Raw genomic sequence first — 16,938 nt, 5'->3', positions numbered from 1 at the left:
TATCCTGCTGAAAATGTCGCGGTATGATGATGCGTGCGCGTGACGTCACGTATTGTAGCGGACATTTTGATCCAGCACCGATCCCAGCTATAAGCCGTCTGCTTTAATCGCATAATTACACAGTATTCTGGACATCTGTGTTGCTGAATCTTTTGCAATTTGTTCAATTAATAATGGAGACGTCAAAGAAGAAAGATGTAGGTGGGAAGCGGTGTATTGCGGCCGCCTTTAGCAACACAAACACAGCCGGTGTTTCCTTGTTTACATTCCCGAAAGATGACGGTGAAGCTTTACTGTGGAACAGCGCGGTCAAGCGAACATGGTTCCCTACCACATGTCAACCGGCAGGTTTCGGTGAGAAAATGGTGGTATTAAGTCGGCTCTTACCGTAGACATGAGCGGACAGCTTGCGTCGTTCCTTCTACAGCTGCGGACTCTCTTGCCTCCTCCCACCGGCCGCCCCCGACCGTCGGATGCATACACCGTAGAGGAGGGGAAAAAAATAAAATCTCAGCCCGGCTGCCTTTGCCTCGTAGAAGACTCGTGGCTTCCCTCGGAGACACAGGTGGTCACCACACCCATGGCCACACCCCTCTGACTTTCAGGTTCTACAGGTAGGACCAAATAATATCACAAAAAAATTAGTAACACAATAAGCAGATAAGGGGTTTTCCAGAATGATCCCAGTAAATGTGTCTAACATCTGAATCGCTCCCACTGCCTTCGTCGTTTTTTTTTTCTTTCTAGTCCTTCACTCTCACCTTCCTCATCCCCGAATCTTTCATTCTCGCTCAAATTAATGGGGAAATCGTCGCTTTCTCGATCCGAATCGCTCTCGCTGCTGGTGGCCATGATTGTAAACAATGTTCAGATGTGAGGAGCTCCACAACCCGTGACGTCACGCGCACATCGTCTGCTACTTCCGGTACAGGCAAGGCTTTTTTATTAGCGACCAAAAGTTGCAAACTTTATCGTCGATGTTCTCTACCATATTTTTTCAGCAAAAATAAGGCAATATCGCGAAATGATCAAGTATGACACATAAAATGGACCTGCTATCCCCGTTTAAATGAGAAAATCTCATTTCAGTAGGCCTTTAAACCACACATGCAAAATGGCTAATAATGCCTGGATTTTGATAATAACACTACAAGTGGTTTATTTTTCAACAAAGGTCGCTTTTCAGCTGCTCCGTCTGCCGCTCGTTCTTCCGCTTGCTTTTCAGCTTCTTGCGTCGTCTTCTTCCTTGGGCTCTCCGTCTCTCTCGCTCGGCATCCGTTTCTCTCTCGCTCCGTCTCAGAATCAGAATCAGGATCACTTTATTAATCCCCAAGGGGAAATTAAAATGTTCAGCACAAATGTGAGATACAGGTAAACAAGAGGGGGAATGGGAGAAAAAATAAAAATAAAATAAAATCCTCTCTCCGTCTCTCGTCCACGTTCACGGCTGCCGCCCTTTTACACATTGCAAGGGGATTATTTGATTGTGCCCAGCTGGGCGATCCGCGCACATGATAATGTTTGCGGTGTCGATCCCGGCGCGCCCCGCATCGCTGCTGGCTCGCAGTCCACGCCTCCTCGCCGCCATCTGGGAGCGGGCTCTGGTATGCCCTGCCTCTCCACAGCTATCCATCCACCCGTTTTCTACCGCTTGTCCCTTTTGGGGTCGCGGGGGCCGCTGGTGCCTATCTCAGTGACAATCAGGCGGAAAGCGGGGTACACCCTGGACAAGTCGCCACCTCATCGCAGGGCCAACACAGATAGACAGACAACATTCACACACTAGGGCCAATTTAGTGTTGCCAATCAACCTATCCCCAGGTGCATGTTTTTGGCGGTGGGATGAAACCGGAGTACCCGGAGGGAACCCACGAGGTCACGAGGAGAACATGCAAACTCCATACAGAAAGATCCCGAGCCCAGGATTGAACCCAGGACTACTTGTGAGGCAGATTCACTAACCCCTCTTTCACCGTGCTGCCCACAGCTATAATATCGGAAATTATCGGTATCGGTTTCAAAAAGGTAAATGTATGACTTTTTAAAACGCCGCTGTACGGAGTGGTACACGGACGTAGGGAGAAGTACAGAGCATTTCCGTCTCCCAACCCTCCCGATTTTCCCGGGAGACCCCCGACTTTCAGTGCCCCTCCCGAAATTCTGGTAAGGCAACCATTCTCCGGAATTTCTCCCGATTTTCACCCAGACAATAATGGGGTCGTGCCTTAAATCCGGCCCAATCACATAATATCTACGCCTTTTTACACACACACAAGTGAATGCAAGCATACTTTGTCAACAGCCATACAGGTCACACTGAGGGTGGCCGTATAAACAACTTTAACACTGTTACAAATATGTGAACCCACACCAAACAACAATGACAAACACATTTTGGGAGAACATCCGCACCATAACACAACATAAAAACAACAGAACAAATACCCAGAACCTCTTGCAGCACTAACTCTTCCAGGATGCTACAATATACATCCGCGCAACTCCCAACCCCGCCCACCTCAACCTCCTCATACTCTCTCAGGGAGAGCATGTCCCAAATTCCAAGCTCCTGTTTTGAGGCATGTTAAAAAAAACAATGCACTTTGTGACTCCAATAATAAATATGGCAGTGCCATGTTGGCATTTTTTTTCCCATAACTTAAGTTGATTTATTTTTGGAAAACCTTGTTACATTGTTTAATGCATCCAGCGGGGCATCACAACAAAATTAGGCATAATAATGTGTTAATTCCACGACTGTATATATCGGTATCGGTTGATATCGGAATCGGTAATTAAGAGTTGGACAATATTGGAATATGGGCAAAAAAGCCATTATCGGACATCTCTATTAATGGCAATGGACATCTTCATTCATCAGCGCTATCCTTTTGTCCTTGCAGGAATTTATCAAAGAAGTACCAACCCAAGAAGAACTCTCGAGAAGAGGAAGAAAGCAAGTAAGTCGCAACACTTTCAACTTCTCAATGTTTGTGGCGCTTTGCAAATGAAATATGCTGCGTATCCTGGCAAGTATTTTCCACAGGACATCGACTACGTTATTTGTTTTAGAAGTAGAGTTTGGGGAAAGGGACAAACGGTAGGAAATGGATGGATGATGGGTAATAGTTTCCATTTGGTTTTGTGACTAAAGGTCTGTAAGTTGTAATGCATTAGTTGTTTTTTTTCCCTTTGTTCCGTTTAAATCTCATCTTTTTAAAACGTTGGTAAAAGTTGAGAAGAATCCCGATGCTAAGTTTCATTAGCCTGTCAATGGGCTTGTCCATTCTATGTTAGCGTTAAGCTAGCAGCATACGAGCCAACCTGCTTTTGTGTGAAATTGTAAAATTAGCTGAAAAAGTTAGCATGCTAATGTTAGCATACCTAGAATATTAATTGATTTATCACTTTATCTGTCATTTAGTCTCTGTCGTGTGCAGGGAGAACATATGAACCCTCATTCTGACGATGTGACTGTTAACTATGGTGGTAAGCCCGCCTGTTGGCCAAAGCAGGTGGTACTGGGTGGCGTGGCTCAGACGGTAGAGCGGTTGTCCAGCAACTTTCGGCTTTCTAGTTTGATTGAATCAGTCTGCCGCAGGGCGCAGTGGCTACAAATGTAGTAATATTTTCTGGGTTATATATATGTATATATATATATATATATATATATATATATATATATATATATATATATATACATATACATATATATATATATATATACATATACATATATATATACATATATATATACATATATATGTATATATATGTATGTATATATATATATATATATATATATGCATATATATATGTATATATATATATAACCCTGAAAATATTACATATATATATACATACATATATGTATATATATATATATGTATATATATATATATATATATATATATATATATATATATATATATATATATATATATATATATATATATATGTGTATGTCTATATAGGCCACAACCACAACATCTTTGAATAATTTTTGTTTTCCATGTATTAGCCGCACCGGACTATAAGTCGCAGATATTCACGTTGTGAAATGAATTAGTTATGCAGAAACATTTTATAAATGTTTATTGACATACCTTAATTTGTTCACAAACAGCGTCTGTAACAGGGCAGTAAAACGGACGATCAAACAAAACAGAAGTCATCGTCATGGACCCACTAGCTGCGGAAGCTAGCTCTCCAATCGGCTAAACAGACTCACTAACTCCACGGTGACGTCTAAGTGAATTTATGAAAATAATGCCATTGTAAGGTAATAATATGAACACAGACACTCTGCAACGTGTTAGCATATGTGCTAATGCTAACCACGCTAGCTTCATTACATTACGATAGCATGTACAATTATGCATGAAAATACTCCCAACAAACCACACCCGGGTCGGTTTAGTAAGTAAGAATTGTTTTAGTTATATTGTAGAACTTACAAACGTTGCCTGCACTGAAGAACGAAGAATCCATATGTGTAGAAATGCTATGGACGGCTAGAAGACGGAACCACTTTTACAGCAGGAAACACTGTCGCCTGTCAATAAACTAACCTGGTAGTAGTTTAATTTCCGTTTTGTTTGGTGACTAAAAGCCTGTAATTAGTAATGCATTAGTTTTTTTTTGTCTCTGTTCCGTTTAGATCTCATCTGTTAAAAAACGTTAGTAAAATTTTAGAACAATCGCGATGCTAAGTTTTGTTAGCCTGTCAATGGGCTCATCCATTATTTGTTAGCATTAAGCTAGCAGCATACTTTGTGTCAGTTTAACATGATCCCTCCATGCATGTGCACTTCATATGTTTATTAATGTACGTTTCTTTGTGTGCTTATTAGATTTGCGCGATTTCATGTGGAGTAAAATTTCAAGTTTTTCAACTTTAGTATAAAGGACTGTTAAGCTATAAGTCAAACTAAAGTCCAACAATCATGGAGGACAGAATAATATGAACAACAATTTGAAAAATAAAGCAATCGCAAAAAAAAACATATGTTGGGGCGGTATAGCTCGGTTGGTGGAGTGACCGTGCCAGTAACTTGAGGGTTCCAGGTTCGATACCCGCTTCCGCCATCCTACAGTAGTCATTGCCGTTGTGTCCTTGGGCAAGACACTTTACCCACCTGCTCCCAGTGCCATCCACACTGCTTTAAAAAGCGTAACTCAGATATTGGGTTTCACTATGTAAAAGCGCTTTATAAATATAATTCACTTCACTTCATAATGATACAAATAACCAATGAAAAATATTTGCCTTTAAATATATCTATAACATTGTTTAGCCGTTTAAAAAAATATTTATATTATACAAAGTAAGAATGTAACAATTTTTTAAATTGACCACTAATTGGTAACACCCAAATACATTTTTCAACTTGTGTAAGTCGGGGTCCACGTTAATCAATTCACGGTGACCAAAATTATCACTATAATCATTATTAGGGTATTCTTGTGCTGAATTCTTGTGACCAAGTTTTTTTTTTTTTTTAACTATAATACACAAACACACTGTTAAAAAGTTCCCGTTGTGCATTTTTTGAGTTTCTTATGCTTCACTGGCAGTGTTTTAGGTTTAAATCTGTTTTATGGCCAATATTTAATTGTTTAAAATATTAGTTTTTACTGTAGCACATTAAGATTAAAAATGATTTTAGTGCATAGTAAACTTTGTTATTATTATTCATATCTGGTGAGCGCTGTGGTGTCCTACTCTGTGCAGTGGTCCTTGAATGTAATGTAAAAACAATTCTGTATAGAACTATAATTCTGACTTCAAAGAGCATAGCTTTTAGGTTACCATGGTTGCTCGGACAGTAATGTGTTTATATGTGTTTACATTGTGCTGTATCACTTCTTAATGGGGGAAAAACGTCAGTGTCTTTTGTTTTTATGTGAGCATTTCATCCAAAAAGGTCAATCAATCGATGTTTATTTATATAGTGTCTCAAAGGGCTGCACAAGCCACAACGACATCTGCAGTACAGAGCCCACATAAGGCCAAGGAAAAACTCACCCCAGTGGGACGTCGATAACAATGACTATGAGAAACCTTGGAGAGGACCGCATATGTGGGCAAACCCCCACACCCTCTCTAGGGGAGACCGAAAGCAATGGATGTCGAGCGGGTCTAACATAATATTGTGAAAGTCCAGTCCATAGTGGAGCTAACATAATAGTGAGAGTCCAGTCCATAGTGGATCTAACATAATAGTGAGAGTCCAGTCCATAGTTGATCTAACATAGTGTGAGAGTCCAGTCCGTATTAGATCTAACATAATAGTGTGAGAGTCCAGTCCATAGTGGATCTAACATAATAGCGTGAGAGTCCATTCCATAGTGGATCTAACATAATAATGAGATTGTCCAGTCCGTAGTGGACCTAACTTAATAGTGAGAGTCCAGTCCATAGTGGGTCTAACATAATAGTGTGACCATCCAGTCCATAGTGGATCTAACATATTAGTGACAGTCCAGTCCATAGTGGGTCTAACATAATAGTGTGAGCGTCCAGTCCATAGTGGATCTAACATAATAGTGACAGTCCAGTCCATAGTGGATCTAACTTAATAGTGAGAGTCCAGTCCATAGTGGGTCTAACATAATAGTGTGAGCGTCCAGTCCATAGTGGATCTAACTTAATAGTGACAGTCCGGTCCATAGTGGGTCTAACATAATAGTGAGAGTGCAGTCCATAGTGGATCTAACATAATAGTGTGAGAGTCCAGTCCATAGTGGATATAACATAATAGTGTGAGAGTCCAGTCCGTAGTGGATCTAACATAATAGTGTGAGAGTCCAGTCCATATTGGATCTAACATAATAGCGTGAGAGTCCAGTCCAAAATGGATCCAACATAATAGTGTGAGAGTTCAGTCCGTAGTGGATCTAACATAATAGTGTGAGAGTTCAGTCCGTAGTGAATCTAACATAATAGTGTGAGAGTCCAGTCCATAGTTGATCTAACATAGTGTGAGAGCCCAGTCCATAGTGGATCTAACATAATAGTGTGAGGGTCCAGTCCATAGTGGATCTAACATAATAGTGAGAGTCCAGTCCATAGTGGATCTAACATAATAATGAGAGTCCAGTCCATAGTGGATCTAACATAATAGTGAGAGTCCAGTCCATTGGGGATCTAACATAATAGTGAGAGTCCAGTCCATAGTGGATCTAATAAAAGTGAGTGGTAGTGCCAGTCAGTCTGTAGTGGATCTAACATAATAGTCAAGAGTCCAGTCCATAGTGGATCTAATTAAAGTGAGTGGTGGTGCCAGTCAGTGCGTGGGTCTAGCAAAGTGCTGTTATCAATCACAGTTTTTCAATCATTTTGATTTTAAACACTAATACTAACCGTCAGAACCTTTACCGCGGTTATCATTTCTACGGCTTATGGTTACATCTATTGTACGGTGACTTGACATTTCCAAGGCCACACCCCCCCGCCGCCATAAATAGATTGCCAATCTGTGGGAAACACAGTTAAGTTGTTATTTCCTGAACGGAATGACAATTTTCCCTGACCCGTAGCCTCACGTTCCGCCAGGTACACGTTCTGCCGAGCCTTCCTGATGACGCTCAACGAACTCAACGACTATGCGGGGCAACACGAGGTGATCGCAGAGAACCTGACGTCGCAGATCATCACCGAGCTCTCGCGCTACCTGCTGGATCTCAAAGCTGAGAGGAAATCGGTAAGAAAAAGGCTCTTTTCAACTGAGAAGGGATGCAAACTGTCTTGCTGGATGTTTGGTTAGAGGAAAATGTTGTTTTGCATCCTAAAAATATTTAAAAACGCATCTTAAAGTCAAAGCAGTTGCTGCATTGCCTATGACTATTGTGTTTCTTTCAACAAATGTATACCGTATTTTCCAGACCATAAGGCACACTGCCGATGAGAGGTCTATTTTCAATCTTTTTTCATACATAAAGCGCACTGGACTATAGGGCGCATTAAAAGGGTCATATTATTATTATTTTTTCTAAATGTAAAACACTTCTTTGTGGTCTACATAACATGTAAAGGTGGTTCTTTTGTCAAAATGTTGCCTAGATTGTTTGACAGATAATTTTCAAGCCGCTCTCTGACAGTTCAAATGCGCCGTTTTGTGGGCGGTCTTATTTACGTGGCTCACCTTCGGCAGCATCTTCTCCCCGTCCCTTTTGTTCTAGCGGTGTAGCGTGCAAGGACGATTGAAGTGTTAAAAGATGGAGCGAACTGTTAATGACATTCAGACTTTACTTCAATCAATAACTGAGCAGCATCTCCTCATCCAGAAACAAAAACAAAGTCAGAATTGTTTTTAAAAAACACAGATTTTTTTTATACCCTGAAATTTAAAACACAGAATTTTTATACACAGAATTTTTGTACTCTGAACTTTTATGCACAGAATTTTTTACACTGAATTTTAAAACACTGTTTTTTTATACACAGAATTTTTGTACTCTGAATTTTTATGCACAACATTTTTTACAGTGAATTATTTTACACTGAATTTTTATACACTGAATTTTTATTCTCTGAATTTTTATACACAGAATCTTTTATACACATTTTTATACACTGAATTTTTTTACACCAAATTTTTATCACTGGATTTTTTTTCCACTGAATTTTAATTCTCTGAAATTTTATACACAGATTTTTTTCCCCACAGTATTTTTATACATTGATTTTTTTAACACTGAATTTTTATACAGTGACTTTCAAAACACTGAATTTTTATATACTGAATTTTGAAACATAATTTTTACAGACTGAATTTTTATACACAGTTTTTTTTACACTGAATTTTCATCCACAGAATTTTTTATACACATTTTTATACACTGAATTCTTATTCTCTGAATTTTTACACACAGATTTTTTTAATACACATTTTTATACACTGAATTTTTTTACACCAAATTTTTATACACTGGATTTTTTTTACACTGAATTTTTGTACACTGAATTTTTATATATTGATTTTTTTTTACACTGAATTTTTATACAGTGACTTTCAAACCACTGAATTTTTATACACAGAATTTTTATTCTCTGAATTTTTTTACACAGAATTTTTTACACTGAATTTTTATACGCTGATTTTTTTTTTTACACTGTGCTGAGATAGGTTCTAGAACCCCCTGCGAACCCCAGAGGGACAAGCGGTAGAAAATGGATGGATTACTTTTTATACACTCAATTTTTTTACACTGAATTTGCATATAATTACATCGTCAGCATAATTTATTGTAAAAAAATTCAGTTCCATAAATTCAGTGTCAAAAAGAAGCCTTTGTAATAAAGACCGACCAATGCAAAAGCGCCAGAAAAAAACTACACACCCCAAGATTTTCATTTCATACCGTCAGACATCGCGGCATTATTGTGTTGATTTTGACTCATCAACAATGCCGTTACATCCCCATCGTCCATCGTGTTCAGACTGTTTTGTGAGGTATTCCTGTTTTGCTCTCGACTGCAGGATGTGGATTTTAAAAGCCCACACGGAATTAAGAAGCCCCAATTTATGAGCATGCTCTCATCACCCTGCGCTGAGGTCACTCTTGTGTAAATATAGCTTCACCCAGAGGCTTGCCAGAAGTGCAGAACGTGCCTGGCTTGAGTCTATCTCTTGAGCTATTTTAATCTGAATTTGACAAAAATGGTGCTCTATATACATTATTCAAACATTTGACAGAGGCCGCATGATTCATAAATCACAGCTCGGCGCTCTTTAAATCCAAAAAGAGCTGCAGAAGAACTGAAGGAGAAATCAACCCAACTGGATAATGTACTTTCTAAAAAAAAAACACTGTCATGGACTCTCGTGTCACAGGAAGCTCCAGCTGAGGGAACTGGAGTGGAAAACCAAAACCAGAGGGCTTCAAAGCACAGTGACCTTTTTTTTTTTTTTTAGTGTATGTTCAGTGTTGACATCAGCGTTGCCCGGGGTCACCACCAGCGATCAGTCTCGATTTTGACGCTCTGTTCATATTAGACTGGTCCCATGGCAGGGCGAGGGGGTCTATCTAACAAGCCTTTGTGAATTGGACAAAACGATCGGCCCCCGCATTTGATCTGGAACATTCTCTGCATAATCATCACACTCCTAAGGGGAGGCAGGCTTGGCAATTTGACCTTGCTCGGACGTGTTTGCACCTCACGATTTGAGTCCCGATTATTTGGGTGAAGACTCTATTAAGAAGCTATTCTAAAGCGATTAGCGGCCCGCCACACATTCTGCAAAACTTGCAAAATTGATAGTATTGCAAAAATAAATAAAAAAACATTTAAAAAAAGTGGAATGAGGTGAAATCTAATGAGGACAAACTGGCAATGTTGACACAAAGCTGCCATGCAGGCAGTTGTTTTTTTTCCTTTTGTCTTTATTTTCTTTTTTTTTCCATTGCTCAAAAAAAAAAAGGACAAAAAAATCTGTTATGATGAATTACTACTTAAAAATTATCACTTTAAAATGTTTTATGTGGAAAAAATATTGTATATGTTGCCTGGTTGCCTTACGGTGGGGTGGTATAGCTCGGCTGGTAGAGGGCCGGGCCAGCAACTTGAGGGTTGCAGGTTCGAATCCCGCTTCCGCCATTGTGTCCTTGGGCAAGACACTTTACCCACCTGCTCCCAGTGCCAACCACACTGGTTTAAATGTAAAAAAAAAAAATATTTAGATATTGGGTTTCACTATGTAAAGCGCTTTGAGTCACCTGAGAAAAAGCGCTATATAAATATAATTCACTTCACTTATAAAAACATCAAAGTTTTGACAAAAGAGTATAAAACAAACAAAATAATGGTTCAAACTTAAAATCAACAGATATATCGGAAGTTGATCTTGAAATTTAAGTGTTAAAAATGGAAAAAAAAAAATGCATCACTTTATGAGTGGGGAACCTTTCGGATCTCAAATATATTTAGTAGGATTTTATTTAACTTTTCACTGTGATTACTCAAAACTATTAAATAATTTAAATCAATGGTGTCCTGCATTATTGATCTTGGAGGGCTTTAATTGCTAAATAAAGGAACTTTCCTGAAGGAATCAATAAAGTACTATCTATCCATCTAAATACTGCATATTTCAGTTTTACTATAAAAAACAAAGTTGTCTTTGATAGAAAAGGCATAAAACCTTATTTGTTTTACTTTATATCAACCTCAAGTTGATATAGAGATTTACTGTAAGCATTAAATAAAAATTAAAAATAATAATAATTTGACTTATTTTTAACTTTTTAGTGACTGAGACCCTCTATGCTCCCCAGTAGCCCTAAGGATTAAAAAAACCAAAAAAAACATATTATTTTGTTATGAAAATGAAAAACATCAAAATGGCCCCCGCATTCTTAAATTTTTCCGTGTGCGGCCCTCTGTGGAAAAAGTTTGGACACCCCTGCCGTAATTGATCATTTGGTTTCTAAATGATATTAAAACCTTTCAAAACGGGTCAAATGTTAAAAAGCTCCCCTTGGCTGCTAAAATCTTTTTAAAATATTAAATATTTTTTAATAATTTTATTTACAAACACCACAGAATGTTATTCAGCGACCCCCAACTCCAACCGAATCTCAGTTTTAAAATACTTCGGACTAGAATATTTTGGTACCGGTACCAACATGATTTAGATAATTTTCAGTGCTTTTCTAAATAAAGGGGACCATTATTGGCTTTATTTTAAGAAAAAATCTTAGGGTACATTAAAAATATGTTTCTTATTGCAAGTTTGTCATTAAATAAAAATAGTGAACATACAAGACAATGTCTTTTATTAGCAAGTAAACAAACAAAGGCTGCGATGAGGTGGCGACTTGTCCAGGGTGTACCCCGCCTTCCGCCCGAATGCAGCTGAGATAGGCTCCAGTATCCACCTGGGACCTGTAGAAAATGGATGGATGGATAAACAAACAAAGGTTCCTAATTTACACTGTTGACACATGCAGTAACATATAGTGTCATTTTCCGCTATATTATTTTTGTCCTGATGTCATTTTCTGATTTAGTTCTGTTTTGATATCACATCCTGTTTAATATTTGACATCCTTAGTTACTGGTGGCACGTTCTGTTTTGTTTCCGTTGCCATAGTAATGCATTTGTGTCACCTGCCTTCTGTCTTTCTCGCGCAGCTGCCTCCTAATTTCAGTCGCTATTTAAGCCTGCCCTCGTTTGTCATTCGGTCTCGCAGTCTCAATTTGTGTTTCGATGTAACAGGTGACGTCGCTATCCCTCATTGTGGTAAAACACTTTTTGTATCCGTTAGCTGCCACGCTATTCCTTTGTTTGTGTTCCTAGCTCAAATGCTAGCCCTTTCTGTTCTTTCTAGCTCCCATGCTAGTTCTGTTGGTTTTGTTTGTAGTGCCTTGTGCAAGTGTTTTTGTTCCTAGTCTGTTTTTATAGTAGAAATAAATCATTATTCTTACCTTCGCGCTGTGTCGACTCTCCGACTGCATCCACGAGAGAACGCAACCACACCACGATGCCAGTGAAACGTCACAATTTTGTCAACATTATTAAGGACAAGTGGTAGAAAATGAATTATTAATCAACTTGTTCATTTACTGTTAATATCTGATTACTTTTCTATCTACACTTCTGTTAAAATGTAATAATCACTTATTCTTCTGTTAGTTTGATACTTCAGTTTTGGATGATACCAGAAATTTCGGTATCAATCCGTTACCAAGTCGTTACAGTATCATACATTGGTCATATTCAAAGAGTTCATGTGTTCAGCTACATATTTCCTGAGTATATGAACATAATATACATTTTAAAAAAACGAAAGAAGATGTTGTGATGCCCAAAAAATAATGATGTAATCATAGTAGTATTAACTAGATACGCTACTGTACTTGGTATCATTACAGGGTATGTTAGGTGTAGATCCACCTATAGCGTGGCAGACCGGTACTTTTCAAATGCGGTATAGTACCGAATATGATTCATTAGTATCGTGGTACTATACTAATACCGGTATACCGTACAACCCTACTTTGGATCCACATTTATAAAGTAAATGCGAAGATATTAAAATATACAAAAAAAATAAATAACGAAGCTCATAAATTAAAAAAAACAACATAATTATTAGTGATATAATATTAATAATATAAATAATAATTATATAGTTTAATTAAAAAAAAAAATAAAAAAAAATAAAATATTGAATTTTACAAATTAATTCTTGAAAATTATTAATACATTTTTTGAGCACGCCGACTTGGATGGGAACCTGACTCCGTAGCCTTCACACACCTTTGGGATGGGGATCCAGACCCTCCAAAGCACGACAAAAAAAGTCCAACTAGACACTTCACACATCTCCATAGTCCACACCCATTAAAGAAAGCCAACTCAGCCCCATGTGAGCAATCAGATCTCAATCAATTGCGACAGAGGCAAGGAAATAACTCCCTTGACCAGAACTGAGACAAGTACTGTGTGGTGTGTTTGTTAGACAGGTTGGTTCCAAAAAACTAACCTAAAAATGTACATTAGTTAGTAATTGCTGCCAGTTGGTTGTGTAGTTTTGTACACATTTAGCTGGCGAAATAAGCGTCAGTTGGAAGCTTTTGTCATTTATTCTGGTGTGTTCACTTTGTTTTAGAGATGTCCGATAATATCGTACTGCCGATATAATCGGTTGATACATGCTTTAAAATGTAATGTCAGAAACTATCAGTATCTGTTTCAAAATTACCCACCCAGACAACAATACTGGGGGCATGCCTTAAAGGCACTGCCTTTGTGTGCCGGCCCAGTCAGATAATATCTACGGCTTTTCACACACACAAGTGAATGCAAAGCATACTTGGTCAACAGCCATACAGGTCACACTGAGGGTGGCCATATGAACAACTCTAACAGTGTTACAAAGATGCGCCACACTGTGAACCCACAACAAACAAGAATGACAAACACATTTCGGGAGAACATCCGCACCGTAACACAACATAAACAAAACAGAACAAATACCCAGAACCCCTTGGAGCACTAACACTTCCGGGAAGCTACAAAATACACCCCCCCTAAACGAAGATTGTGACTTCCTTGTTTCTTTGTTAAAAGACAAGACAGATATGATGGAGTGATACCCAGAATGGTTTTGTAGATGGACACATACCAATGATAAAATAATATTATTATTATATATAATATTTATTTCCCTGGTCCTTACTTCCCGTTGGTCGTAAAAAATATCAATATTTATCGATATCGACCGATATAAAACACTTATACCGCGATACAGTTTTCATCCATATCACCCAGCCTTACATAGGACCTGGCGGAGGTCTGGCCTTTTTCTAGTTTCTCCTCTGGTTTTTCTTTTGGGACTCTCCCACCTGCCGAGAGCGTTTCCCAGAATGAGCCTCTCAGCTGGAGGTGGCATGCCAGGTGAGGCCAAGAATGTTGCTTTAAAGGATTTCCAAACGGAGCACTTTGTTTTCACAACATCGCCAGACCTGGTTTTGACTGCTCAGGCCACAGGATTTAATATGTTATGCAAGCATGTTTAATTAGATTTGGATTATACAAACCCCGTTTCCATATGAGTTGGGAAATTGTGTTAATGTAAATATAAACGGAATACAATGATTTGCAAATCATTTTCAACCCATATTCAGTTGAATATGCTACAAAGACAACATATTTGATGTTCAAACTCATAAATGTTTTTTTTGTGTGCAAATAATCATTAACTTTAGAATTTGATGCCAGCAACACGTGACAAAGAAGTTGGGAAAGGTGGCAGTAAATACTGATAAAGTTGAGGAATGCTCATCAAACACTTATTTGGAACATCCGACAGCTGTGCAGGCTAATTGTGAACAGGTGGGTGCCAGGATTGGGTATAAAAACAGCTTCCCGAAAAATGCTCAGTCTTACACAAGAAAGGATGGGGCGAAGTACACCCCTTTGTCCACAACTGCGTGAGCAAATAGTCAAACAGTTTAAGAACAACGTTTCTCAAAGTGCAATCGCAAGAAATTTAGGGATTTCAACGTCTACTGTCCATAATATCATCAAAAGTTTCAGAGAATTTGGAGAAATCACTCCACGTAAGCGGCATGGCCGGAAACCAACATTGAATGGCCGTGACCTTCAATTCCTTTGACGGCACTGTAACAAAAAACGACATCAATCTCTAAAGGATATCACCACATGGGCTCAGGAACACTTCAGAAAACCACTGTCACTAAATACAGTTGGTCGGTACATCTGTAAGTGCAAGTTAAAGCTCTACTATGCAAAACGAAAGCCTAAGCTCTGGAACACTCTGCCCCTCCATGTTCAAACTGCTTCCACAGTGGAGTGTCTTAAGTCTCGTCTTAAGACCCACTTTTATTCTTTGGCTTTTAACACTACGTGAGTTGTGTGGTCCTCTGTTGTCCTCTGTGTTTTTTTATACACTTTGATTTCTATTTTACTGTTTTAATTGATTTTACCCTTTAAAATTGGTTTTAATCATATTTGTTTTTGTATTGTTTTTTTTATAATGGTTTTATATTTATTTATTTTTTGTTTTTATTCAGTCATTGGTGGAGCATAATATTGTTTTTTTAATATCCATCCATCCATTTTCTACCGCTTATTCCCTTTCGGGGTCGCGGGGGGCGCTGGCGCCTATCTCAGCTACAATCGGGCGGAAGGCGGGGTACACCCTGGACAAGTCGCCACCTCATCGCAGGGCCAACACAGATAGACAGACAACATTCACACTCACATTCACACACTAGGGCCAATTTAGTGTTGCCAATCAACCTATCCCCAGGTGCATGTCTTTGGAAGTGGGAGGAAGCCGGAGTACCCGGAGGGAACCCACGCATTCACGGGGAGAACATGCAAACTCCACACAGAAAGATCCCGAGCCTGGATTTGAACCCAGGACTGCAGGAACTTCGTATTGTGAGGCATTTTTTTTAATATTGTTTTTAACATGGCTGTGCAGCATTTTGGAAACGTTATTGTTGTTTAAATGTGCTATATAAATAAAGTGGATTGGATTTATCGACAACATCCAGAAACGCCGCCGGCTTCTCTGGGCCCCAGATCATCTAAGATGGACTGATGCAAAGTGGAAAAGTGTTCTGTGGTTTGACGAGTCCACATTTCAAATTGTTTTTGGAAATATTCGACATCGTGTCATCCGGACCAAAGGGGAAGCTAACCATCCGGACTTTTATGGACGCAAAGTTAAAAAGCCAGCATCTGTTATGGTATGGGGGTGCATGGGTAACTTTGTTTTCACAATATCGCCATACCCGGTTTTGATTGCTCTGGCCACTGGATTTAATATGTTATGCAAGCATGTTTAATTAGATTTGGATTATAACAGACGACAGAAAACGCTGGCTTTCACGGTCTCCAGGGCGACGGACCATGGCAGTTTTTGCAGGACGAGATCCTGCGGTCCGGTTTGTGGATTACGCTGATGAATGACTAGAAGGTGTTCTGTCAGCAGCAAAGTGCTATCCTCACCAGGCTTAACGAGGTGTCATCTCCAATCACGGCTGATTAAGCTGCTTTGACACGTATGCCATTGTCTGGCTTAAAAACAAAACAAAAAAAATGACATCCTATTCAGCTGACAACCTGGATGTTAGCATTCAAGCGCTTATTTAAAAAAAAAAAAATGATGGAACCCCAGGCTAAGAACAATGCGGAGAGGCCTCGCATGCCTATTTCCTGCACAGTGCTAAGACAGCCAAGGAAGAACTCTCCAGTTTTTCGCAGTCCAAATAACCTCTGGAACATCAGCAGCGCCGCTCTGTTTGAACAAAGTCTTTTATCGTGCTTATCGCCTGCCTTTCTTTCGTGGCAGTTTAGAGGGATTATTATGTGTGTTGACAACCTTGCGGGAGGGGTGGTGGTGGGGGGGGGGGGGGGGGGTATACATTCCTGTGTACCACGTCTTGTCAATAAA

At 39.1% G+C, this 16,938-nt stretch overlaps 1 protein-coding gene across 29 annotated transcripts in view; it reads left to right on the top strand.

The window, feature by feature from the left end:
• The window catches only part of LOC133557521 (formin-binding protein 1), a 204,771-nt gene that overhangs the window by 72,050 nt on the left and 115,783 nt on the right, over positions 1-16,938 (top strand). For all 29 annotated transcript variants that reach the window (XM_061908016.1, XM_061908032.1, XM_061908028.1 and 26 more), the window contains exons 3-4: positions 2,904-2,960; positions 7,559-7,706. In XM_061908016.1, coding sequence (XP_061764000.1) covers positions 2,904-2,960; positions 7,559-7,706 — 205 coding nt within the window. The remainder of the gene's footprint in view (positions 1-2,903; positions 2,961-7,558; positions 7,707-16,938) is intronic.

Source organism: Nerophis ophidion, linkage group LG08 (genome assembly GCF_033978795.1).
Source record: "Nerophis ophidion isolate RoL-2023_Sa linkage group LG08, RoL_Noph_v1.0, whole genome shotgun sequence".
Classification (NCBI taxonomy): domain Eukaryota; kingdom Metazoa; phylum Chordata; class Actinopteri; order Syngnathiformes; family Syngnathidae; genus Nerophis; species Nerophis ophidion.
Note: the sequence above shows the minus strand (reverse complement) of the source record. Positions and strands in the feature narration are given on the sequence as shown.